The sequence below is a fragment of the Diabrotica undecimpunctata genome, chromosome 3, assembly GCF_040954645.1.
Source record: "Diabrotica undecimpunctata isolate CICGRU chromosome 3, icDiaUnde3, whole genome shotgun sequence".
Taxonomy (NCBI): Eukaryota; Metazoa; Arthropoda; class Insecta; order Coleoptera; family Chrysomelidae; genus Diabrotica; species Diabrotica undecimpunctata.
In genome coordinates, this window is record NC_092805.1 from 170,138,216 (window position 1) to 170,165,070 (window position 26,855).

At 36.4% G+C, this 26,855-nt stretch overlaps 1 protein-coding gene across 1 annotated transcript in view; it reads right to left on the minus strand.

Moving 5' to 3' along the window:
- Positions 1-26,855, minus strand: part of LOC140437799 (uncharacterized) — a 94,587-nt gene that overhangs the window by 41,702 nt on the left and 26,030 nt on the right. Inside the window, exons 2-3 of the mRNA XM_072527544.1 lie at positions 23,561-24,115; positions 18,464-18,686 (exon numbers count right to left, since the gene is read on the minus strand). Of these exons, the coding sequence (XP_072383645.1) occupies positions 18,464-18,686; positions 23,561-23,624 (287 nt within the window). The 5' untranslated portion in view covers positions 23,625-24,115. The remainder of the gene's footprint in view (positions 1-18,463; positions 18,687-23,560; positions 24,116-26,855) is intronic.

Sequence of the window (26,855 nt, forward strand, 5' to 3'; positions counted from 1 at the left end):
GACAACACTGAACTAAAGAGAAGACTCATAAGGACAAAACCATTTGATCAAATCAGAACAAATTATAGTTTACGTAATTTATTACTTTAAGATCATTTTTCTTTCTTTTTTCTTGTGGTAAAGAATTAATTTCATTGATTCCTCGACAGTAATATTTTCCAACACCTAATTCGATTTTTATAAAATCAAGATAAACTTTATGACCCATTGTTAAATTTCTAATTTTGGAACAATGAACAGGTCAATTTACAATAATTTCCTCTTAATACCTTCCGCTTCCTGGTTGTTATCTAACATATTCGCATATTGTCGAATCATTTTCCTAGAATTACCTTTAAATTTTATTCAAACTACTCGGCACATTAATCAAGTTATTAGTATGCACCTTTTGCAACTAACCGATTAGATGCCAGTCAGAAACTAACAAATTATAATGAGAGATCATTAATATCGTCCCTACCAATCAGTAGACCATGTAAAACAGCCGTTTTTGTGATACCCTAGCAACCCTATCCGACAACATAATGTTTTTTATTACCTAAGAACTTACACTCAGAAAAAAGTTTGAGTTGCGAAAGATACAAATCACCGCACCGTTGTAAAAAAAGGTAAAATTTTGTATTAGCTTTGTTGAAAATTAGGAAAAACCAACAGGGTATACATTGATGAAAAATCATTCCAGAGAATTACTTACAATTTCAGAGTTGTTAGGACTGTATTAATAAGGTTGTTTCAAAATAATTAGGAAGGTAATTAAATGTTATAAAGACAATACAGTAGACTCCCGTAAGTTCGGCCTCGGTTACTTCACTGTTCTGCCCAGAAAAACCTTTGCCACCCCACAAGAAACATCTGCGGCAGGATTTAAAGTCAGCTAAGAGAGGATAACGGTCGCCTTGTGTTCAAATGCCTCGGGGACTCACAAGATACTCCTATTTGTCATTGGCACAACAGCAAAACCGAGAGCGTTTAAGAACATAAACATGGAAACTCTACCAGTGTATTACCTGTCACAGAAATCAGCATGGATAGATACATATTCAGGGAATGGTTTTTGTGCGAATTTGTTCCGAAAGTGAAAACCCATTTAACAACATTAAATCTGCCCATCAAAGCACTTCTACTGATTGATAACGCGCCTACTCACCATTAAGGTATTCAGTGTGACAATGAAAAAGAAATTAAACTGCTGTTCCTGCCACCCAATGTAACCAGTCTTCAACAGCCAATAGACCAAGGGGTCATTGAGTGCTTTAAGAGAAAGTATCGCTGAAAACTGCGTTCTGAAGTTCTTTCTAAATTGGCGGCTGATGACAACTTAGACCTCTTAAAAGTGCTGAAGTCAGTTAATATGAAGGATGCTGTGTCCATCTCGGCCAAGGCATACGACGAAATACCACCGTAGACTTTTGTAAAGTCTTGGAAAAAACTTTGGCCAAATATAGAAGATAAGATTGACCAAGCAAACACATCAGCAGATGAGCCAAACAACATTCTTGTTAACGAACCTGATGATAATGCAGCTCTATTGCACGACCTTCAGCATCTACCGAACTGTGGTCCCATTGTTGAAGAAGATGTTTTGGAGTGGATCAACTTTGAAAAGAAAACGTGGTTTTGAACGACGACAAAATTGCGTATGTCATTCGCCAAGAAAATGAGAACGATAACGACACAGATGCTGCTGAGAATGAAGAGGAATACGAAGAAAATAAAATGTGTCACGCTAAAGGCAAAGCAGCTTTGTAACTGGCAGCTATCTACGTCGAACACTAAAAAGAAGCAACTGCCGTCGATGTAATGATTATTAAAAATGGCGTGATTTTGCACCAAAAATCACCAGAAAAGAAAATTCAGAAGAAAATTACTGACTTTTTTTAAGTGTTTAAGAAGCCAAACCATCAATGTGCAATAATATTTTTAAATTTTATTAAGCCTAGAGTTATGTAAGTATTATTTTACAGTATTTTTGTAACAGTTTATCTTTTCATATGTGTTAAATCATTGATTGAACCTATTGTTACGATAAATATACTGGCCTAACTTTTATGACTAATTATTCTGTTTTATTGTAGAAATTTCGGTGGAAGTCTAGATTCAAATTATGGTGAATTCTCCAACTAGATATTTCTCGATTTTTCGATGCAAGACAAAGCGATCTTTCGATGCTGTTCTAGTATATCAGGATTTCGTATATAAATACAACATTTTTATATGGAGGGCAGTTAATACTCAAGACCCGCGCTCGCGAATTTTGTACGTACGGATATAATAAATTATTGTCAGATAAGTTAATATAAATAAAGAAATAAATTAAATCCGTAAGTGTTATAAATATTGAACCTTTTAATAAATTCACAACAAATGGTGTCAGAACAGTGGAATACTTAGATAAATTGCGAAAATAAATTACAAGTGAATATAAAATAAATTGTGAAAATGGCTACGATTTATGAGCTGACAGTGACTAATTTAAGAAGACATCTTGAAGACAGAGAATTAGCTTCTACCGGAAAAAAGGCTGAGTTAGTCCAACGACTAAAGAACGCTTTGCTAGAAGAAGGACTAGATCCAGAGACTTATATATTTGAAGATGCTGTCCTCTCGTCGATTTCGAAAGTTTCCTCTGATGTAGCCAAAGTTTCCGGCGACATCGCATCATTGGAGAACAAAGTTTCTGGCGATATTTCGAAAGTTTCTGGTGACATCGCATCATTAGAAAACAAAGTTTCTAACGAGATTTCGTCTCTGGAAAGTAAAGTTTCTGCTAACATCTCTAAAGTAACTTCTGAGATGTCTGCCCTCGACGATAGAATGTCTTCGCTAAAAAACCAAGTTGCTGCCGATATGTCGGCCTTCGAAGAAAAGATTAAAGAGATGGAAAGGAAGATGGAGGAAACAGGGACAGCAGAGAGAGGAAACAATCCAATTACAGTGGAGATAAAAGAAGACGAGACGAAATGTAAGTTGGAGACACGGCCGAAATTTGAAGGAAGTGGAGGTTCTATTCATGTTAAAGTCCCAACTTTCGACGGAAAATCATCATGGAACAACTACATGAAACAGTTCGAATCAGCCGCAAGAGCGAATGGATGGTCTGAAAAAGAAAAGGCTGTAAACCTGACTATCGCTCTTCGAGGAGATGCCTTAGATGTGCTTCAGACCATAGCCGTAGAGGAGACCGATGATTTCGAACAACTGAAGAAGAGGTTAAATATGCGATATGGCCACGAACATTTGGAGCATGTATATCAGTCACAGCTTAAAAATCGTAGACAGAAGAAAGATGAGGCTCTTCAAGAATATGAGGTAGATATTGCCAGATTAGTACGATATGCTTATCCAACAGCTCCCGAAGACATGATGGAAAAATTGGCCGTTCAAACGTTTATTGATGGTCTTCGTGATCATGAAATGCAGAGAACACTGCGATTAGCTCGTCACAAGACGCTGGTTGATGTCTTATCCGCCGCCCTCGAATACGAGTCAGCTACGCAGGCCTCTGGAGGATACAGTAAAGTTAGGACTGTAAAAGAGGAAGGAGATGAAGATAAACTTGACCAGCTCGTTAATATGATGAAAATTATTACATGCAAGAAAACGAAGACCATAAAATCAAGAAACTCACCATCAGGAAAACCAGAACGAGTTGGCTTTAGGGGAGCAGCTTCGACCCGGAACTTTTCCAAAGACCCTCTTATACTAATAGCTTCTTTGAAGTGTCGTGAAGATAGTGTATATGTAGATGGAGAAATAAATGGTAAAAGACATACGTTGTTGGTGGATACCGGAGCGACCAGAACCATTATACGTCCAACAGTTATAAACAGCCGAAAGAAACTGTTACCAACGAGGTTACGACTTCGGACCGCTACAGGTGAAAATGCCAACATTCATGGAGAAATCCAGGTACAATTGGGAATTGGGGCAGAAAAGTTTGTCCATACTGTTATAGTTGCTGACATCGAAGAGGATGTTATATTAGGAATGGACGTAATGAATATGCATGGATTCCAATTGGATTTTAAGAATAAGGTAATCAAAGTTGGCAACGAGGAGGTATTTCTCCATCCACATAATGACAACACTGTGCAAGCAGCCATTACAGAAGATACAGTCGTGCCTGCGAGAAGCGAAACGATCATAGTAGCGCGACTACAGGGAATTGTAGACGAAGGGAGACCTGTTATGATGGAGCCTTGGAACCACGACGATGAGGTTGGCCGTGGAATCATAATTGGAAAGGAATTGGTGACTTCGGCTAAAGAAATTCCTGTGAGACTTATCAATGTCAACGACTACCCAGTGACCCTAAAGAAAGAGACAAAAGTAGGAACTTGTGTACCTGTGACATCCATAATTCGTCAGGCGACAACATCTGATAATTCCAACGACAAATTCGACCAAATGGTTGCAGTTGCAGGACAGTCTCTAAATCAGATGGAGAAAAGGAAATTAAGGGAATTTCTTCGGCAGTATCGTGATATTTTCGTACCGAAAGGAGGAAAGACGGGAAGAACTACCGTTGTTAAGCATAAAATTGATACTGGTAATGCTAAGCCAATTCGTCAAACAGCTCGACGATTACCACAGGCGAAGAGAGCGGAAGCTGAAACGATTGTTCAGGAAATGAAGAAAGACGGGGTGATAGAACCTTCTACGAGTCCATGGGTCTCTCCGGTGGTCCTGGTTAAGAAGAAAGACGGAACGACGAGGTTCTGTGTGGATTACCGTTTGCTGAACAACGTTACCAAGAAAGATAGTTATCCTCTGCCTCGGATCGATGACACATTGGACACATTGGCTGGAAGTAAATTGTTTTCTACTTTAGATTTAAAGTCTGGATACTGGCAGGTAGAAATGGACCCAGTCGATAAAGAAAAGACAGCCTTCACCACAGGATCTGGATTGTGGCAATTCAACGTTATGCCATTTGGACTTTGTAATGCTCCTGCGACATTTGAGAGGCTTATGGAAAATGTGTTGAGAGGGTTATCTTGGAAAACATGCCTGGTTTATTTAGATGACATAATCGTCTTGGGGGAGACATTCGAAGATCATTTGAGGAATTTAGAAAACGTTTTTAATCGACTTAAAGCTGCCCAATTGATGCTAAACCCCAAGAAGTGCCAGCTATTTCAAGGTAAAGTCAATTATCTGGGTCATATAGTCAGTAAAGAAGGAGTGGCCGTGGATAAGGGAAAAATCGATTCCATTAAGGAATGGCCAAAACCAACTGACAAACATCAAGTGAGAAGTTTTCTTGGACTATGTACTTACTACCGGAGGTTTATTAAGAAGTTTGCAGATATCGCTAAGCCATTAACGCGACTTACAGAGGAAGCAAGAGAATACCGCTGGGATATAGACTGCCAAAATGCCTTTGAAACTTTGAAAAAGCATTTAATAACAGCACCAATTTTAGGGTATCCACTGCCAGAAGGAGAGTTCATCTTAGATACAGATGCAAGTAATGTGGGAATTGGAGGAGTGCTGTCTCAGATTCAAGGAGGACAGGAACGAGTCCTCGGATATTTTAGTAAAGTTCTTTCAAAACCTGAGCGGAATTATTGCGTCACGAGAAGAGAACTTCTGGCAGTAGTGAAATCAGTAGAGCACTTCTATCAATACCTCTATGGAAGAAAGTTTCTAATCCGAACCGACCATGCCGCCCTTAAGTGGTTGATGCAGTTTAAGAATCCAGAGGGTCAGATAGCCAGGTGGATCGAACGACTCCAAGAATACGATTTTAAGATTGAGCACCGGGCCGGAGTTAGCCACAGAAACGCTGATTCTCTTTCCAGAAGGCCATGCTCAGCAGAGTGTTCCCACTGCAACAAAACGGAATCCAAGGAAGCAGCAGTGCTAAGAACGACGATTGTCAACGACGACTGGACGCCTACTAAGATTAGGGAAGAACAAGAGAGAGATCCAGTTATACAGAAAATCCGAAAATGGAAAGAGGAAAACCGTCGACCACCTTGGCAGGAAATATCAAACCTATGCTCAGTAGTTAAGACGTATTGGGCCCAGTGGGACTCATTTATCATCGAAGATGGCTTGCTTAAACGAGTCCTGGAAAATGATGACGGTTCAGAGAAGAGAAGACAGTTGGTGATCCCAAAGAGCAGAATAGCCGAAGTACTTCGTCAGTTACACGACAGTCCATCGGGAGGGCATTTTGGTGTAAGGAAAACCCTTCAGCGAATTCGGGAACGGTTTTATTGGATGAACAGTTCCGACGATGTAAAAGACTGGTGTAAGAAATGTACTATTTGTGCCACGAGTAACGGGCCTTACCGAAAAAGGAGAGCTCCTATGAGACAATATAATGTTGGAAGCCCGTTTGAAAGAATAGCTTTGGACATCGCTGGGCCATTTCCAGAAAGTGAAAATGGAGGCAAGTACATGCTGGTAGTAATGGATTACTTCAGTAAGTGGGTCGAGATTTACGCACTTCCAGACCAGAAGGCCGCCACCGTTGCAGATAAGTTGATCCAAGAATATATCAGCCGATTTGGAGTGCCTTTGGAGATCCATAGTGACCAAGGCAGGAACTTCGAAAGCGATCTATTCCAAGGAATATGTGATAGACTAGGCATGAAGAAAACAAGAACTACAGCATATCATCCGCAATCTGATGGTATGGTAGAACGGATGAATAGGACAGTTGGCAAATATTTGACAAAGATGGTGTCCGATCATCAGCGAGACTGGGACCAATACCTTCCGTTCTTCACAATGGCCTACAGATCTGCTGTTAACGAATCAACAGGCCAGACACCAGCGAAAGTCCTATTCGGACGCGAAATGCGACTACCTTGTGATCTAGAGTTTGGGTGTCGACCTGGAGAAGATGTAGCAGGTGAAGATTATGTGATCGAATTACGAAGAAGAATGGACGATGTACATGAGTTGGTCCGTTCCCACCTTCAGATCGCTAGCGACCGAATGAAGAAACGGTACGATACACAAGCCGAAAAGGGTTGCTTTAAGAAGAACGACAAAGTATGGCTGTATAATCCCAAGAAGCGAAAAGGTTGTTCTCCCAAATTGCAGCAGTTTTGGGAAGGTCCATACCTCATTATGGAGAAGATCAACGATGTCATCTACCGAATAAGCAAGATTCCGAAGGGAAAGCCGATGATAGTACACCATAACCGGCTGGCGTCTTTCGAAGGTGACCACGACGTAGATGAAGAAGTGGAAGTAAACCAAGTCCACGATGTGTCTGACCTCACGTTTGAGGAATTCATGGGTGCCTATGGAGGTACCGGTAAAGCAAGACATGGTGTTACCACTGAAGAAAAGCAAGATCTACTCGCGCTCCCCGATGACTACTCGCTGGCCCTTACCATCCCGGCCAGTATCAAAGACGCACCAGGGTTGGCATCCGTCTTTCGAAGGAAGTTTGGTCGAGTTGCAGAACTTCAATGCCAGGTGCCAGCTCCCGGTAAAACCTTGAAACTCCAAGATGCATCACGTTACCTTTTCTACCTGGTAACAAAAGACACTGCCCGTGACCAACCTACCTACCGAGATGTATGGGAAGCCTTACTTCAATTGAGAGAGCACGTACTAGAGTCCGACGTGCAAAAGTTAGCCATGCCAAAGTTGGAGTGCCGCCAATTAGATTGGAGGGTTATCCGAAATATGGTGGAGGAGATCTTTAAAGACACCGAAGTCCAGGTGTTAGTCTGTTGCAATCCGCATAGTTACTGGTGCGGAGAGAAAACCGTCCCTTGTCATTTTTATACAACTGGAAGTTGTAAAAGAGGGTCCAGTTGCCGATACCAGCATACAGTTCCGGTTCCAGTCCCGACAAGGTTCCAGGAGGAACCATCTTTTAAGAGGGGGGCAATGTTACGATAAATATACTGGCCTAACTTTTATGACTAATTATTCTGTTTTATTGTAGAAATTTCGGTGGAAGTCTAGATTCAAATTATGGTGAATTCTCCAACTAGATATTTCTCGATTTTTCGATGCAAGACAAAGCGATCTTTCGATGCTGTTCTAGTATATCAGGATTTCGTATATAAATACAACATTTTTATATGGAGGGCAGTTAATACTCAAGACCCGCGCTCGCGAATTTTGTACGTACGGATATAATAAATTATTGTCAGATAAGTTAATATAAATAAAGAAATAAATTAAATCCGTAAGTGTTATAAATATTGAACCTTTTAATAAATTCACAACACTATTCAATCAACGGTTAAATATATGTCAGAGTATTCCTCTGTGTTGTCTTCTACTTAATGTGCAAGTGTTTTGTTTTTGCTAGATCCATACAAACAATAAATGGGCATTTTTTTTAGATAAGCATCGGTTAGTTCGGTCACTTTTAAGTTGGGCCTAGGGTCCGGTCCCGAGGTGGCCGAAATTACGGGAGTCTGCTGTAGTTGAATTAAGTTTACAAAAACGCTTACGAATATCACACCGGTGACTTAATTAATCCAAAACATTTCTAATTATAATTTAAATAAATAAATAGTAATTTATAATCACTAAGAGTTAGGCAATCCGTATTACTTATTTAGGAACTAGAAAATTCTTGAAGTTGTGCTGGTAGAATGTGCTGCACTGATACGCAAATTTGGAAGATGTGACAAGTTTCTGATTTCAGTACTTTTTTCTCGTTTATTCATCCTTGTTTCTATATATTTGTCATTCATTTCTAGTTAACTGTCTTTTAGGGGCATACAAATTGGCAGAATCCCTCGTGAGTGTCAATTGGTCATTTTTCGGCATAGCCTGCTAGCCAAACAACATTAAGTCTCACGCATTTTTTGGTCGTCGTCACTAAGAGAGGTGGAAAAAGAAAGGGTATCTTTTACAGGACCAAATTTAAAGAGCGAAAAATAACGTCTGTTCTCTACGGGAACCTAAATCGGATAGAAACGAAAAAAATGTCTGTTGTATACGGGAACCAAATTAAAAGAGGCGGAAAACAACGTCTGTTCTCTGAACCAATACGTAAGAGAGCGATTTTATTTTTCATTGTTCAAAAATGTCTGTATTTCTCGAAGGAAAAGTTAGGCCTAGAAATTATTACTAAGGGTTCGTAGGCAATGATTTGAAATTGAAGTTGGGAATTATAGAAATGATACAGCGCAAAATATAATATTGTATTTTGCAGATGAAGAATTGAACAATCATCATCTTTCATCTTCTTTGTGGTTCAATCAATTTTCCCCGTTTTTGTTATTAATTATTGTGTTTTCAGGCTAATTTGATGTCACCATCTTTGTTATTTCTGCGTTTTTCTTTTCATTGTTTTATTTTCAAGGTTTTGACGTGACAACGTCTTAAATTAGGTTGTGGCTCGGAGTCACTCATGAAAAAGTGTAACGCCCGCTCACGTCTGTTACGATGAGTCACCGAACGAGAGAGAGGCCCGCCGGACCGGCGAATGCCTTGCGTCTCTCTCCCACTCAAACATGATCGGTCCGCTGGTGCGATGCTATTTCTCCTATCATCGTCCTATCCTCAACAAAATCACTCAAATAGTTTAAGTTTACATGTACAATGTTTTAGTAAACAAAATATATTTCTATAGTTAAAATTTGTGCAATTCTTATTTTCATTCAATTCCTTGTTCCTATTGTGCAATTTAATAATATTCATATCAATAAATATTCTACCGAGAAAAAGACGTTGTCACGTAAAATCTTCGCCCGTAAAACCGACTTTACAGGCAACCGATTTTTTATGTCATTTTCCACGTCATCCCACCAACTTGGTTTCAGTCTCGCTTGGCTTCTTCGTGGTATTGTGGTTCTTCACATAACTTTTTGATCATCTCGTTTGGTAATTTTCTGATTTTACATTTGTTTTGACATTTCGATTTCCAATGTTTTCAAAAAAATCTCTAAAATAAAAATTATTAAAAAACTAAACCCTTACATTTTTACAAATTAGCACTGCGTGGTAACATCAATTTGAGAGTTGACTTACTTGGCCTCTATCTTGTAGGTATGGTCAAATTTAACAGATGTTAAGTAAATATTACTCGGAGGGAGTGTATAGTGAAATGAAGTCCTAAGCTTCATATATATAGAAAAGGGGTAGACGTCCAACAGAGTAATAAATTGCATTTACACAGGACCAGCTCAGGAGTACTGCAAGGAGCCAATACACAACAATAGAATGGACATAATCGGTTGCGTGATATTAATTAGGATACACGGTAGATAAGATCTTAGTTTAAATAGATTCCAGTAAAACACGCCACAGATATATTTTTTTTTCAATATTCCTAATACTTTTCTATTATTTTCATTCCCCCTATACACTGACATCATTTCTAACAGACTTAATTTAATTAAGGCTGATTAATAAAACTTTTACGACTTCTGCACCCTACCTTCTCCACCAAAAATGCCAAACCACTGATAAAAATGTTATTTTTAACTTGATCAATAGAGACGTGTATACTTCATTAAAGAAAATTCTATTTAGATACCGCCACCGCCACCGTATGGCTGAAAGCACTTTAGATAATGTGCAAAACATACTCTCCGTCTCGTCCTATTCTTCCTTTCGCCGTCAATAGAGGCGGCTGCATACTATGGAATGGAATCTAATTTTGCTCTGCCGTTTCTTACGATTATCAGACTGTGGCGATCTGAATAAATTGATTGAAATTCCTTTTGATCGAGCGCTTTCAAAGACGAAGTAAAGCTGATCAAAAGAGATTAAGTTTTAACATAGTTTGGAACAAGATTTACAAAAATATTTACCTTATTAAATTTTTAAAAATAAAAAGGAGATAATTTGGAATGAAATGAAAAACTCTTAAGTTTTAAAACAATTATATATCCTTTAGACAACAACCAAAAGTCACACAGAACTGCGATCGAGAAACAAATAGGCGCCCAAATAGGTGATATTGTGAATTCTTTCTAACTCTATTCCATACGTTTTGATGTTCATTGGTTGTAACTCTGTTTTGCTGACAAGTTTTGTCTTAGAAGTATTAAGCTTTAGTCCATATTCAACAAATGTTTCGGTTACCCTGTTTATATGTCGTTGCAAATTGGATGCAATCAGTACTGTAGGTATTGTCTGCGTGTCCGACATCGTTGACGTTAATCCCGTTGATTTTAATGCCTGCTTCTTCATCTAAGGCGTCTTTGAAAATAAATTCTGAGTAGATATAAAAAAGTAGAGGCGATAAAATACACTCCTGTCTCACGCCACGTCGTATTTCAACTGCTTCCATCGTATTCTGACCAATTTGTATGTTTGCACATTGATGCCAATATAAATTTTTGATATTGATATAATTCCCACCTGTTTTAAAACACTTATCAGTTTGTCCTGGGTGACCCGGTCAAAGGTCGATAAAATAGATATATACTGGTTGTTCTATATCCTTACATCTTTGAACCAGGACCTGCAAACTGAATAATGCTTCTCTGATTAAAATATTGTTTCTGAAACCGAACTGTGTTTCTCTTCGTTTATTTTGTTGTAAATTGTCGAATGCAGTAAGAATACTGCACATTAAGATCATTTTCAGTACATGGCTCATTAGACTGATAGTGCAATGATCGCTACATTGTTTAGCTAGTTACGCCATTGGATTCCACAGAATCTGCACATTGTAGGACAATAGAAACTACGCAATACAATATTATAAATAGGGGGACATTTCAATTAAGATAACTTTTGCTAATAAACTTTTGCTTCATAGTTTTTGCTACATAACTTTTGTCTGGTAAACTTTTGCAACTTAACTTTTGCAACTTAACTTTTGTTTCATAACTTTTGTAAACTTGTATTTTCAAAAAGTAAATAAAATAATTTTTAAAAACTCCTTTCCAAACACAAAGTTATAATTAGCGTTAGTTTTTTCGGTATCATGACAAATGTTGACAATAGAGAGTCTGTTGGTATATGCACTGTTTCGTCTATTTTATTGAAGAGGTTTAAAAGAGAATGTTTGCCTTTATCGTCGAGCAATTTAATTATTTTGCTGGTAGTTTCATCTGGACCGGATGCTTTCGTATTCTTTGATAGTTGCATAGCTCTTTCCATTTCATCGAATGTTATGTTTGGACCAATCGATATATTTTCGATTTGTTATTAATAGTTTTATACTTTTTGGTCGTTTCTTGCATGATGGTTTTGATCTGATTCCAGTGGTCTTCGATGTTATGTGTGTGTTTCTTCCGATTTTTAGAACTTCTTTTCTATCTTGTGTATGATTTCTTGGCTATCATCTCGAATACAGTCAGTGTTTATTCGATTAGTCGATTTTTGGCATTTTACTTTTTTAAGTTTGAGTTTAATGTCACTGATTAATTTAAGGTATGATCTGAGAGGACATCTACTCCAGGTAGTGTTTTAGTTATCTTGAATAAGGAAACTTTAAAACAGAGGTTTTTTAGAGGGAAGCATAATCGCATTAATCAGGCTAACGGTTCATTTTGGCATGCCGCATATTTTATTGAAACGGAGAAACAACAGATTACCGTTTACAATGCAAGTAAAGTTTGAGTACCATCTTCAATTATCATTTTTTAATTAATTCCTTTTAAAAGCTTTCTACTTCATGTCTACTCCAATCTTACAAATAATATTTATCTCCCGATAGAACAAACACATATAGCCTTTTACCAAATATTTAATAATGTTTTTATCGACTGCCTACACCCTCGCCAGGATATCTATATAACGAAAACGCGTGCGAGCAGGGCAGTGGCACAATGCCACCCTTTTGTCAATCTACCCCAACCCCTAACATGGTTTATCTCTTTTGGCTAATTTACAAGTTACCCTACTTTTTCTGCAAAGTGTTTTTCATGATATTTTTGTGAATAGAATCATCAAGACGGGGATAGTATTTATTAAGATATTGATTTTTTTTTATTAGATGTACACCCTAAAAAGTTCATATAATAATAAAAGCTTACATTACTTCTTCTTTTTCTTCATATTAGTGAATAGCAAACTTGTCCCTATATTGTCTCATACTTATGTATCAGAACTAGGACAACTCATTGCTGTCTATGCCACATTTTGCCTCCAACTTGTCTGTTTGTGTCAGTTCTGGGATGAAAAACGTATTTTTATGTAGGGTATAATCCTTTTCAAACAATATTGTAACGAAACAGCTTATCTCCGACGTATCCTGTATAATGCGGGATAAAGATGACATATACGAGAATCTTCGCGACGTTAGAAATAGCGATAAGGAGCGCTGTTATTATTTTAGTTGAGTTTTGAAGATAATATGGTGCTGTAAATAAATTCCAGCAACCAGCATTTTATTATTGTTATTTTTTTGAGTCTCCATCTCTAAACCTCTATACACCTTACTTTATAACCTGAAAATTATATGAAACAGAGAACGAAAATACTCATGTATAAGTTTCCTCAAGATTTTTGTAGAATAAATACAATAGGATGAGAGCGGGATTTGTGAAATGGAAGGAGACCCGTGGTGTACTAAATGACAGCAAAATTGCAGTGAACCTAGAAGGAAAATTTTTATAAATCTGCCATAAGATCGGCTATGATATAAGGCACTGAATGTTGAGCAGTAAAAATGAAACAGTATCACCCAAGATATGTCGCTCAGACTGGTTATAACATGTTCAATGTGGAAACAGTCAACCAATACAACGAATTGCTTAGTCTCATTCCTAGAAGGGAGAGAAAGGAGAGAAATACCTAAGAATACCTGGAGGGGAAATCTTAGACAGGACATGTCTGTGAAGAAAATTGATATTGGTATTATCCAAAAAACATAATCATGAAAGCCTACACTATATAGAGACAAATGCTTCTTCTTCTTCTTCTTTTTATATAGACATGACTCTGTTTGTTTTCAATGTGCCTCCAGTAAATTGCCGTTCCATCGTTTTCGTGGTCTCTTCCTATTGGGGAACCGTCTCTTGTCGTCTTTACTACCCTATTTGTTGTCATTCGGCTTATATGATTATTCCATTCTACTCTTTTATTTCTTACCCAGTCCTTAATGTTCTCCACCTCACATCTACGTCGTATATCTGTACTTCTAGCTCAGTCCCATAGTGTCTTACCATCAATATTTTTAAGTGTTTTCATCTCGGCTATTTCTAACATCATTTTTGTCCTATCTATGTCAGGTCTTGTTTCTGCCGCGTATGTCATTATTGGTTTGATGAGTGCTGTGTAAATTCTGCCTTTCGCTTCTTACCCGATATTTTTATTTTCCCATATTGTTTCATTTACGCAACCTGTGGCTCTGTTTGCTCTTTTCACTTTATCTTCCACTTCAGTTTCGACCTTTCAACGACAAACGCGAACTGCATAATTCTTCCATGACTTTTTTTGGAGTCTTTATCAATTATATATAATTGTCTCCATTAGTTTATTACTTGCTTTATGTATATCAAATTTTATTGTTTCTTGATATTAGTTTTAGTTACTATAGGTTTTATTTTTCCAATATTAAATTTCATTAATTTTAATTGTATCATTCTTAGACGGCGTCAAAAGTTTTCCACCTTAACGGTTTCACCTCAACATCAATTTTTGAAATATACTACTTATAGTTATAATATAGTTATAGCCCATATAGCCTCTATATATCATCACCCCCAAAAACTTTCAAATTATTTAACTCAAATCAATATATCGTTGATTCGATCAAACTCCGAATTCATCCATGTGGCTTTCCCAACCCGCCATATGTTAGGGCATGACGTGTCATGACGTAGCCGAGTGAAAATGCAAAATCAACCCGATTGTAAGGGGTAGATAGTGTCGTAATTGTGGCATGAAGCGGCACCTTATTTTTATGTATTTCAGACACAACGGCTGTTAATGGTGGTCAGTCCATAACGCGTGAATACCGGATTTTAACGACTTATGAAAAGATTTTTATGACCTTAGATTAGTGACCCTGCACTGCCAACTGCTACCGCAATTAAAGAGGTCACGAAAGGCTATTACGAAATGGTTTATAGTTCAATGTGATTTTATGCATCAGCGGAAATATTCGTTAATGAAAGATAGGAAATTGTACCTTATTTTAATATAATTTTCTCTGTCTTGAAGACCATCAATATTATTTCTTACAGGATTTCGATACTCAACAACTATTAGGAGGGGCCAAAACACAGAGCCCTGCCTAATACCACGTTTTCTGTTTATTTTATCTGATGTGCAATTATGTATAAACATTCTAGATTGTGGTTTATAGCAACTATTGTTTATTGTTTCAAAATGTCTTCCCTTTATACTTTTATTTTTTGAATCAACGATTTACGGTGTATTTTTGGTTATGTTTGGTTTTTTTAAATGGTGTGATGTGAGGAGAATAAATATTTCGATTTTTATGTCTTAGAAGGACTTGGCAACAGTGTGTATTAGTAATAACACGTGAAAATTATTTTGCTCAAACGAAAAGTCGAAAAATCGTAGTAATTATTCAAAAACAATGTAAACAGCAAGCAGCATCGAGACAGGAAAGAGTGCAATGGACAGAAAATCCAATATACAGGCAAGCCAATATACATAAATAGTGTAAAAAACAGTAAAAAAGAAACGTAGAAATGTTAACTTGACAATTGACAGATAAAGAAGGAACGGTAGGGTTATGACACCTAATCAGCCAATCGGCAACGTTGCCGGATTGTGAGAGAAATCGACAGTAAAAATGATGAAAAAAAAATCAGTGAAAAATAAGCCTAGTAGCAGATGACATAGATTTTAAGGGAAGAAATAAGGACAGATTTAAAGAAGCAGTAACAATCCTGGTAAATGAAGTAAGGAAAAGAGGTGTAGAAATTAACGAAGGAAAAACAAAATATGAAATCTATTCTAGAAGAGAATATAACAAGACGAGAGAAATAAAGATAGAAAACTACCCTTTTGAAAGAGTTCAACAATTTAAATACTTGGGAGTAATTTTATTATGAATAGCAATAAGAGAAGTGAAGAAGTAACGGGGCAAATACTAGCAGTCATCAAAACATACTGGAGATACCATAGATAGGCTAATGAAGGACAGTAACTTATCCAGAAGTACAAAACTGAAAATATATAATTGCAATCAGACCAATAGTTACATCCGCATTGAGACAATGTGCCTCACAGATAAAGAAAGGAAGGATTAAGAATATTCGAAAGGAAAATCTTCCGAAGAATTATGGATCTGATAAGAATGGCAAAATAAAAAAATGGAAAGAAGAATGAACCATGAAATAAGAGACATAATGAAGGGAGAAGATCTATTAGATTTATTAAAGCGCAGAGACTAAAATGGTTGGGACACATATATAAAAAGAAAAACGACCTACTGATTAATGGGTCAACAGATGGAAGCTATAAACTGAAAGACCAATGGGGAGTCCTGGAAAGGCTCTGATGATGATATATTAATTATAGTATTAAATAATAATAAAATAATATTTAATATTTATTGGATTGTATATTGTTTAAGTAAAGTGTTATGCTTATTTATTAAAAAAAAAAGAAACGTCCTTCTGAGTTAGCAAAGAGTGATTTGAATAATCCACTTTACATCAATTTACAAAGTAAAATAAACTAAGACCACGTAAAGTAATTATATGTCGTTATTCACTCTTAGATACTCAACATTGAAAAGAACCTACATCCAGCAAATTTACATGACGATCCCTCCAAACTATGCAACCCTTATAATGTAAAAGCAAGGTCAAGGACCTTGTAATAGGACGTTCTTCACGGTACTTCAATTTTGTAGATACTATTTTATTGTCTTTGGATGCTTTTGGATTACTTAGATAGCAACTAGCAAGATCACAGGGAAACATAGATAACTTTACAATAATTGAAAGTACTTTATTGTAGAATTATTTAAACCTCCAGTTGACTGTGTTAAATTTAAGGTGCTAAGTAAAGATAAATATAACAAAATAAAAACAAACAATTTTATTGATACGCAAAAGCGATGCATCGTTGAGAGACTTGATAAAAAGTGGACATTGGCAATTAGAGAATTCTGATTACATGATATATATGCTCCAGGAATTGTTTTGTGAGTTTCCAACTATGTGATGTTCTATGTTTTCAAGTAACTTCCAAGTATGAGAATGATCGCCGGAGTAATCAAATCTACACCAACACATTGGCTACCAGTGCTGAGCGACATTCCACCACCACAACTTCGTCGACTCAATCTGCTTACCAACGAATATAACAAGATCCTTAGCAACACGGCGCTGCCGATTCATAACTATATAGAAGATGCAACCAAAAGTCGACTGCGCTCCAGAAAATCTCCAATACAAACTGCAGAATCAGCCGCAGCCACAGGGTTCAACATGATCACCAAGATCCATGAATGGTCGGCAGCTCAACCAAATACAGCCATACCTTGCATCACAGAGACAACTTCTGGATTTGACCTACCACGTAAGACCTGGTACACACTTAACCGCATCAGAACTCAACATGGTCGATGTGCAGATATGTTGCATAAATGAGGCAAGCTACCATCACCGGTATGCAGCTGCGGCGAAGTCCACTATATCAAGCACATAACAACAAGTCTAGGCTAATGGTCAGAATAAACGAGTACAGTCAACAGTACGGACTAAACATTAATACCCACAAAACGAAACAAATGATTATCAGCAAGGAGAATATAAATGGGGCTCATCTATACATTAATGGGACGCAGATAGAGCGAGTAAAACAGTATTGCTACCTGGGAACTATTATAAACGAACAGTGGAGCAATGTACAGGAAATAAAGTGCCGCATAGGAAAGGCAAGAACGGTCTTTAACAAAATGAGCACCATCTTCAAAAGTCACGCTCACAGACACCACTATTAAAAAACTTGAAGCATTTGAGATGTGGCTTTATAGAAGAATGCTGAGATATCATGGACAGCAAGGATCACGAACAAGGAAGTTCTAGAAAAAATGAAGAAGGAACCAGAGATTGTGTTTACGATCAAACGCATAAAATTGCAATATCTGGGTCACGTTATGAGAAATCAGCACCGTTACTCCCTGCTGCAGTCTATATTGCAAGGTAAAGTCAAAGGTAAGCGAGGACCCGGTAGAAGGAGAATATCATGGATGCGGAATTTAAGAACATGGTTTAAGAAAACCTCAACGGAGCTGTTTCGAGCCGCAGCGAGCAAGGTCATGATTGCCAATATGATTTCCAACATCCGAAACGGATAGGAACCAGAAGAAGAACAACAACACGTCGATTAACTATATAAACAACCTTGACGTTTGCCTATAAATTGGGCATGATTTAAGAATTTTTATATCGAGTCAATTTTAAGGTTTATTGTAATGTTTATTGTAATATTGTAGATGTGTCAAAATGCCATACGCTAAATAAATAACTTCCAAGTATGGGAGCGTCTTAGTTATTTAAGCATCTTAGATCGAAAAAGTGGTTTATGAAAACCATTATCTTTTCAAGTCATATAACTTTACTTATATTTTATTGATACTCACCTGGCATTGAGAACGTCTCTAGGATGTACCGGAGGAAAGAGTGGTGGGGCAATAACGCTCATAAAAGATCCATTCCCAGTCCAATTTTCTACAGTTCCAGTTTCAAAAATGTCGTTTAAATGATGTCCTGCAAAATCTACTTTCAGTATTGCTATAACTGCTGTCAGATGGCGACACGTAAGCATCAATCTGCAAGTGTCGCAACCAGTCACTTCAACTAGTTCTGAAAAAAGGGAAAAAAAACGAAATAAGAATAAATAAAAAGAATTATATAATAGTTGGCATTTATACTCAGAAAAATTCTTATTTGTGACTTTGTGAGCATATTACGAAACACCATTAGAATCATTACAAATTTATACCGATATCAGAAAGCCATAATACGACTAGACCAACGAATATCTAAAGAGATACCTATAAAAAGAGAAGTACGACAAATATGTGTACTGTCCCCTCTACTTTTTAATAAGTGCTCAGAAGAGATGTTTAAAGGATCACTAGAAGACAACAATAAAGGCAAATCAATTAACAGAACACTAGTAAATAATTTCAGATACTTTACACTTTAAAGGAAAGAAAACTGAGCTACTTTGGTCAGATACAAAAAATGAAACATATGAGTTGATGCGATTGGTTATACAAGGAAAGTGGAAGGAAAAATAGGACCAGGGAGACAATGCACGTCCTGGTTGCAAATTTTAAAGCAGAGGAGTGGAAAACAACAGTAGAACTCTTCAGTACTGTTAAAAACAGAGTATAAAAGAAGAAGACTTTAAGATAAAGAGCTTGAGAATTATCAATTATAAGAAAAATTTACTTTAAAATTTTCGCTTTTGATATCTGACCTAGTAGTTTATTTGTAAACCAACTTTTTCCCAAACACTGAAGGAATTCATTAAATAGTCTCACTATGGCCAGATATATCATCATTGGACTATGCTTATGGGGTCATTTAGAAAGGTTTATCTATTAAACAAAAGCAACCTCGAACCAACTGCAATAACGAATGGCTGCAACAATATGAGAAACGAGGTGGAGTGTTATAATTGGACCATCCTGTATAATTTGTGAAACTGTCTATATACTAATAATAATAATTTAAAGTTATTTTTGAAGCTTTACGTTTTTTAACCCTAAATAAATATTGAGATTGTATTGTAAAGTATCGTAAATCATTAAGTATACTGACTAGAAATGTAAACAAAAACTAAAACATCCTTTTTTAAACAACACCCATACACATACATTCATAAATTACACGAATTTCAGTCCCATAAATCTAAAAGGAGGTCCAAAAATATCCCGAGTTAAGAAAACTCATAGAGGTGTACCTATAACATCAACAAATATATATTTTAACACCTCAAAAATATGTAATTTCGTTTCTAAAATGTTATAGTTTTTTGTTTTTCCTTCGGAGCGAATAAGCCTTCTGCTTCTTTATGAAGACATATGCATTAAAGAGAACACGAAATGAAAAATGAGGGCACCACTGAGGTAATTCAGGACAGGTTTTAATGCTTTATGTCCATAATGAACTGTTTCTAGGACCCCTGAGAGATTTTAAGAACTGTAATTTAATATTTTTAAGATATCAGAAGGATTTTGTGCAGTATGAAGGGCTAACAGAACTGCTGTAAAATATTGTAGAAGCATCTGAAAAAATTCAGAATGTTCTTTAGTTTTTACGACCCTTCTGGAGAGTCCTGAAAGATTTTGGTCAAAATTTAATACCTATTGACTGCTCTTGAATCTCTGAATAGTCCGGAAAGCATGAAACTGCACTATAACGTTGAAGAGATCTCTAGAAAAATTCCAGAAGACCCTAGAATTTTACAGTGAACTATAATATGCTTTGAAACTGTCTATTTCTAGGATATCTAGGATAAGGCCAGTGTTAACATACTAGTCAGAAACGTGGTCACTTACACACAACGACCAAGAATTGCTTAAACGTTCCGAGAGAAAAATTCTAAGGAAAATATATGGAGAAGTCCAAGAACAGGGTTTGTGGCGTAGGCGCTACAACTTTGAGTTATACAGAAGTTTTGAGGAACCTGACGTTGTAAAATGTATTAAATTAGCACGCCTTCGATGGATAGGAAATGTAATTAGGCGAGATGAAGATGCAACGATCAGAAAAATTTTCGACCGAAGAGGACCAGTGGGAAGACGAGCCAGAGGAAGACCAAAACTTAGGTATCAAGATAACATAGAGGATGATCTAAAATCCATTGGAGTAAAAGCATGGAGGTCCTCTAGTAAGAGCATGGCGCCCCTGTCTCTGGCAAGAGTTGCCAGAGACAGGGGCGAATGGAAGATTGTTCTGAAGAAGGCTTTGGCTCATAACGAGCTGTAATGCCACTGATGATGATAATTTCTAGGATATCTAAAAGACCTGAGTGCAACATGGTATGATTTTAAAAACTGCTTAAAATGTTTCTTAGATATTTGAAATACCTTAGAGTCTTCAACAACTCAGACGCTTCAAAACAACATGGATTATTAAAAAAGCCTCAAGACTAATTTATGATAGCCCTTAATATTCCAAAAGTCTCCTGGAATGTTTGTAAGTCCTTTAAGAGATTGGTTAGTGCTTCATAACCATTATTTTAGAGATATGAAGAAATTCTTTTAGAGATTTCAGATATCTTCAAAATGTTGCAGAAGCGGCTGAAAGACTTCGGAAAGTATAAAACTATACTGGAACATTGCAGAGATTAAAAAAAATATATACATAACAGCCTGAAAGGTATCTCTGAAAGATATCAGTGTAGCATGGCATACTTTAGAACACTCTGAAATATTTTTAAGGCATCTGAAAAATTTCAGTGTAGCGTGGTTTATCTCAGAATTGTTTGGACTATTAAAAAGAGCACTCAAAGGCTTCATGACTACCTTTAATATTTTAGAATGATTCTAAAATGGTTCTAGCACCTCAGGTAAGTTTCGAAGAGCATAGAATTTGTCCAATCGGCTGTCAGAATGTTGCAGAGGACTCTGTAGCTGCACAAAGCTGAATTTTACTGAACATGTCAATTTTGGGACCTGAAAATATTCAAAAAAGGTTACCACTCTTACCCTCCGACTTCCCTCTAAACCCCCCCCTCGTAAGGACATTTCATTTATCAAAACGCATTTTGATTTTTGTCAATAGGGCACTCTGATCAAAAGATATGGAATTTTTATCGTCGAGTTGATACAAATTTTATTAAAATTGTTTTCGCGAGTAACTGACGTTCAAAATAGTCGTACAGATTCTTAGTAAATCCATTTTTTCAGTTTTCTCTCCTTACGAGAGGGGGTTTTAGGGAGAAGGCAAAGGGTATGAGTGGCGAACTTTTTTGTATATTTTTTCAGGTCCCAAAATTGAAATTCTCAGTAAAATTAAAAATCTCAGCTTTTATGTCCCGTTTGTAAAGATTAAATCTCTGACGACGGAACTAAAATCTTTGGGCAGTATAGTACTCCACTGAAACGTTGTAGAGGCCTCTGAACGATTTCAGAGTAGCATGATATGCTTCAGAACTGTCTGAGATATTGAAAAGGATTTTGTAATAATTCAGTTTAGATTTTTAATGTTTCAGGACACTCCTGGAATGTTTCGAGGGCCTCTGAAGGATGCAACAGAGTTGTGTTTTGTCGTCGCTACTGTCCAACACCCTTCTCGCTAGAAGGAGGATTAAATATAAATATGTATAACTAAAACCCAGATGATAACAAATCTTGTAGTAAGCGAAGATATATGTGTAGGAACAAGATCCACAGACCAGGTAATGACCTATAAATACTTAGGTCAAACTTGCATAGGAAAAAATAACCGTTGAGCTTCTTCGTCATATAAGACTGACGTGGGCAGCCTTCTGCAAGTTGAACCACATTTTCATATCGACTGACATACCAATATGCCTTAAAAGAAAAACCTTTAATCAGTGTGTTTTGCCAGTGTTGACTTACGGAGCCAAAAAGTTGACCATGACAAGGAGAAGAGTGCAAAAGATCTGTGTGCCTCAAAGGACGATGGAGCGTGATATTGCACGTCTCACTTCGAGACAAGATCGCAAACCGACAGCTATGACGGAGATCAGGAGTGGCTGATGCTGTAGCGAGAATAGCAACACTGAAGTGGAACTGGGCAGATCACGTAGCTCGCATAACAGATAACAGATGGACCAAGAGATGATGTCTACCGAAGCAGAGGTTGCCCACAAAAACGTTGGACTGATGATCTAAAACGTTGCCATGTGAATGAGATGCAAGAGGCACAAGATCGAAACAAATGGGAAATTATAAGGGAGATTATGTCCAGCAGTGGACAAGCGAATATTAAATGATGATGAATGTCCAACGCATACTTTAAAAAAATCGGGAAAAGGGAGAAACAGGAGGAGTAAAAATCAATAGTGCACCGATTAACAATAATAGGTATGCGGACGATACTTTTATATTGGTGGAGAGTCCTCAAGGCCTTCAAACACTGATGAACAAAATAGTATGCATTATGGAGGAGGAAAGTAGAAAACTGCAACTAGCTTGGCACAGTAGTAAATCACACAAACGATTACTCCAAAGAAATGAAAGTGAGAGTAGAAAGAGACCGGCAAAACTTAAATAACATGAAAGCAGTAGGTACTTTGTACAAGAAACCTGAAAATGGGTTTTAATCTGGTAACGGTTGTATTTTCTTAACTACTCTATGAAATGGAAACGTCGACACTTAACGAGTTGACTACTAAGAAAGTTAGAGCATTCGAATTATGTATATACAGCAGAATCCTGAAGATAACATAAAGTGAACATGTAATAAACCACGAAGTCATGACAAATAATAACAAATGACTGGAAAAATATGGAAATCATTAAAACACGAAAGCTGCAATACCTTAAACATGTTCCGGAAGACCGGCAGATCCAAAACAAAACAAGCATATCAAGTAGAAGAATGACTGCGTAAGTCGGATGTATCAAGCAGCCGCATCTAAGATCAGAATAGTCTCGATTATGGTCAACTTCCGTCGCCGAGATTACACGTAAAGAAGAAGACCAAAAACGTTTCTGTTTCTCAAAGTGATACAAAACGTCATTAAAAAAACTTACCTTCGTATCCATTGGTAATCCTCAACAAGAAACTGAACACCAGGATCCATAAAGATGCGATCATGTCCTTTGCAATAACTGTTATCCTTTATTCGACTTTTAAGGAACATAACCATCATAATGCTCGTACAATTTGAAAAAAATCATCTACGAAATATTTCCAAAAACTTTTTTATGAAATTTGGAACATATTAATTGTTTTTATCAAGTTTTCATTTATGTACGTATTTTTTGACATAATTCTAACAACAATCTAGCATTTTTGTATGTTTTCACGGCACTTTTAAGTATCAAACTCCAATTTTTACACTTTTAATAAACGCTTGTGTATTTTCTAACGAAAGTGATAAACTTTTCTTAATTTTCCCATTTACTTTGCTATACGCAAGCGATCATAACAATTTGACGAACATTTTCCTCCACCTGGAAACTCATCACTGTTTTCGATGGCCTTGAAAGTATTTACTTTTTCTAAAATTTATTGCAGATTTTGATCTTGGTTTACATAATTTGTACTCAAATAAATAGCGATGATCGTTTGTAGATAAAGTGGATCTGAAAATAAGTAGAAAAATTATTTTTAGTGCATAGTGTCGGTAAAAATACCTTAAGGTGTTGGTGCAATTCTTATTATTTTAATAAATTGAAATGAACATTACCTACGTTATTAATAACATAATAACCCATGTGCATATTAATAACGTAGTTGGTGGGTTTTCTTATTTTTAAAAGATATATTGTGCACATAATATTTTATTAATATTTATAAATAATTTCTCTCCGCTATGCAACCTTAAACTTACTTACATCATATAACAAAAATAACGTGATCAGCAATTTTTTTAAAACTCACTTTTGTCATGTTCTCACACAATACAACAATTAGCATCTTATATACACGGGCGCCTCTAAGACCGTTTGACAGAGTAGGACTCAAAGATGAAATCCTACTTCTTTATAATAGAGAAGTTTCTCTAAATATTATAAAAACTATCGAAAACATCTACCAAAACAACAAAATGAAAGTCAGAATAGATGGACAACTTACAGAATCTATAGAAGTAGGCAGCGAAATAAGAGAAGGAGATTTATTGAGCCCCATGCTCTTTAATTTGATCATGGTTGAAATCATCAAAAGCGTTAACAAAGGAAGAGGTTACAGAATGGGAAACAAAGAAATAAAAATACTCTGTTATGCAGACGACGCAATATTGATGGCCCAAGATGAAAATAGTCTACAAAGACTGATCCACAGTCCAAATACCTGGGAATTACACTGTCTAGCTATGGAGACCTGGACAAAGAAGTAAGAGATCAAGTACAGAAAGCAATTAGACTGGCAGGATGCCTTAATAACACTATATGACGAAACAGACAAATTAACACTGAGATGAAGTCAAGAATTTATAAAGCCAGTATAAGACCAATAATGACATATTCCTCAGACAAGACCCGACACAGCCACAACGAAAAGGCTACTGGAAACGGCAGAGATGAGAGTATTGAGAAGAATTACAGGAAATACGATGAGAGATCGAAAGAGAAGTAAAGACATTAGAAGAAAATGTACAGTATATAAATGAATGGACACAAAATATAAAAAAAGAATGGAATAACCACATAAGCAGAATGGTGGAGACTCGCGTCGTCAAAATAGCAAGAGATAAGTCACCAATCGGCAGAAAAAGTATGGGAAGAGTGCGGAAAAAATGGAGTGACAACCTTCCATAGAGGTATTAATCCGCCAATGAACAAGCAGAGTTGCTTATAAAGAGGAAAAAGAAGAAGAACTAGAAGAAGAAGACTTTTTGTTTTTTGTTATACTAATAACCCCAAGTGGTTGAAGCAAAACAAATAAATATTGACAAAAAGAGAAATCAAACGATTTCTACCTAGCGAAACCAAATTCAAATTTTTACCACTGTGTTTCCTAAAACTTGTGAAACAAACAGCTGGATAAATTACTCGGCAAGGGAATCTAAAATTGCTTTCCACATGCCGTTCATCCTGGTCAAAATTCGTAGTGAATTCAGTTTCTGGTACTCCAAACGAAGTAAGTAAAAAAATATAATGACGGTATTAGATTTTTGTTTTGATACAGGGCAGCGACAACCGCTTATACGTATTTCGACCTCTTTAGGTCTCGTCAGAACGGTATAGCCAGTGCTCTGTACCAAAACAAAAATCTCTCCCGTCCTAGACAATAGTTATCAAAATAACTATATACGGACGTAACTACGCCATCTAAAAACAAAAAGAGAAATCAAACGATTTCTACCTAGCGAAACCGAATTCAAATTTTTACCACTGTGTTTCCTAAAACTTGCGAAACAAACAGCTGGATAATCTGATCTAGTCTACCTAGTTTGTCTAAATGTAATGGCTTGTACAAGAAACAAGTGACTACGTGTGTAATTAATCTGCTATGCTATTTATTTTTGGTTTTTTAATTTTTTGTTACTATAATTCTCATTCTCAAATTCTCAAGTTAAATTATGCAGATACACTAATTAAACTTGTATAAAAAATATATATTTAACCAAGATGCACAAATCTCCTGCGCGGAAGAAGATTACGTAATATTAGGAGAATGATTAATTACTTTAGTTCTCCAAGAAAATAAGCGAATAAAACAACCAAATTTTCACGAAAGTTTGCATTGTTCATGAGCTTTCATTAGTTTGAACTTTCCCGCAGAGAACAGGCTTCGTCCTCCAGCTTATGTCTTCAAATATTTAATAGATAGTTTCTATAGAGTTGTAAATTATAGTTTGGAAAACTGGGAACAGCCGTGAACTGAAACAATTCTGGTCTTGACACAAGTTGTGCTGATCTTTAAATTGGATAGTTGAATTATGCAACAAGCTGCTGCGTTTTCGTACAGTTTGCAGGAACTGGATGTTATAATGGTGAATATAAATCATTTTTGACTTTTCAATTGGAGTATGTACAAATATTTTAAAAGTCTTACAAGATTAAGGATTGCATGAATTTATGATCTCGTTATTAACTTGTGAATTAGTCATAGTTTTTAAATTCATTGAAGTTTTTTTGGTTTTAGGACGTCCTGGTTTAAAAAAGTCACTATAACGGGCATTTTAGCATGAAGCCTGTGTCCATGTTTAATTCCATTTATGATTATTCTCAAATGGCAAGGTTAGGAAATCGGAAGCACGAATAAAACAGTAATTAAAATAAAACGTCTGGTATAATTTAAAAAAAAAGTATCGACATGTTGAACTGTTTTTCTTCATCAAATTAATCGGGTAGCTAGAGTATTACAAATCTTCGAAAC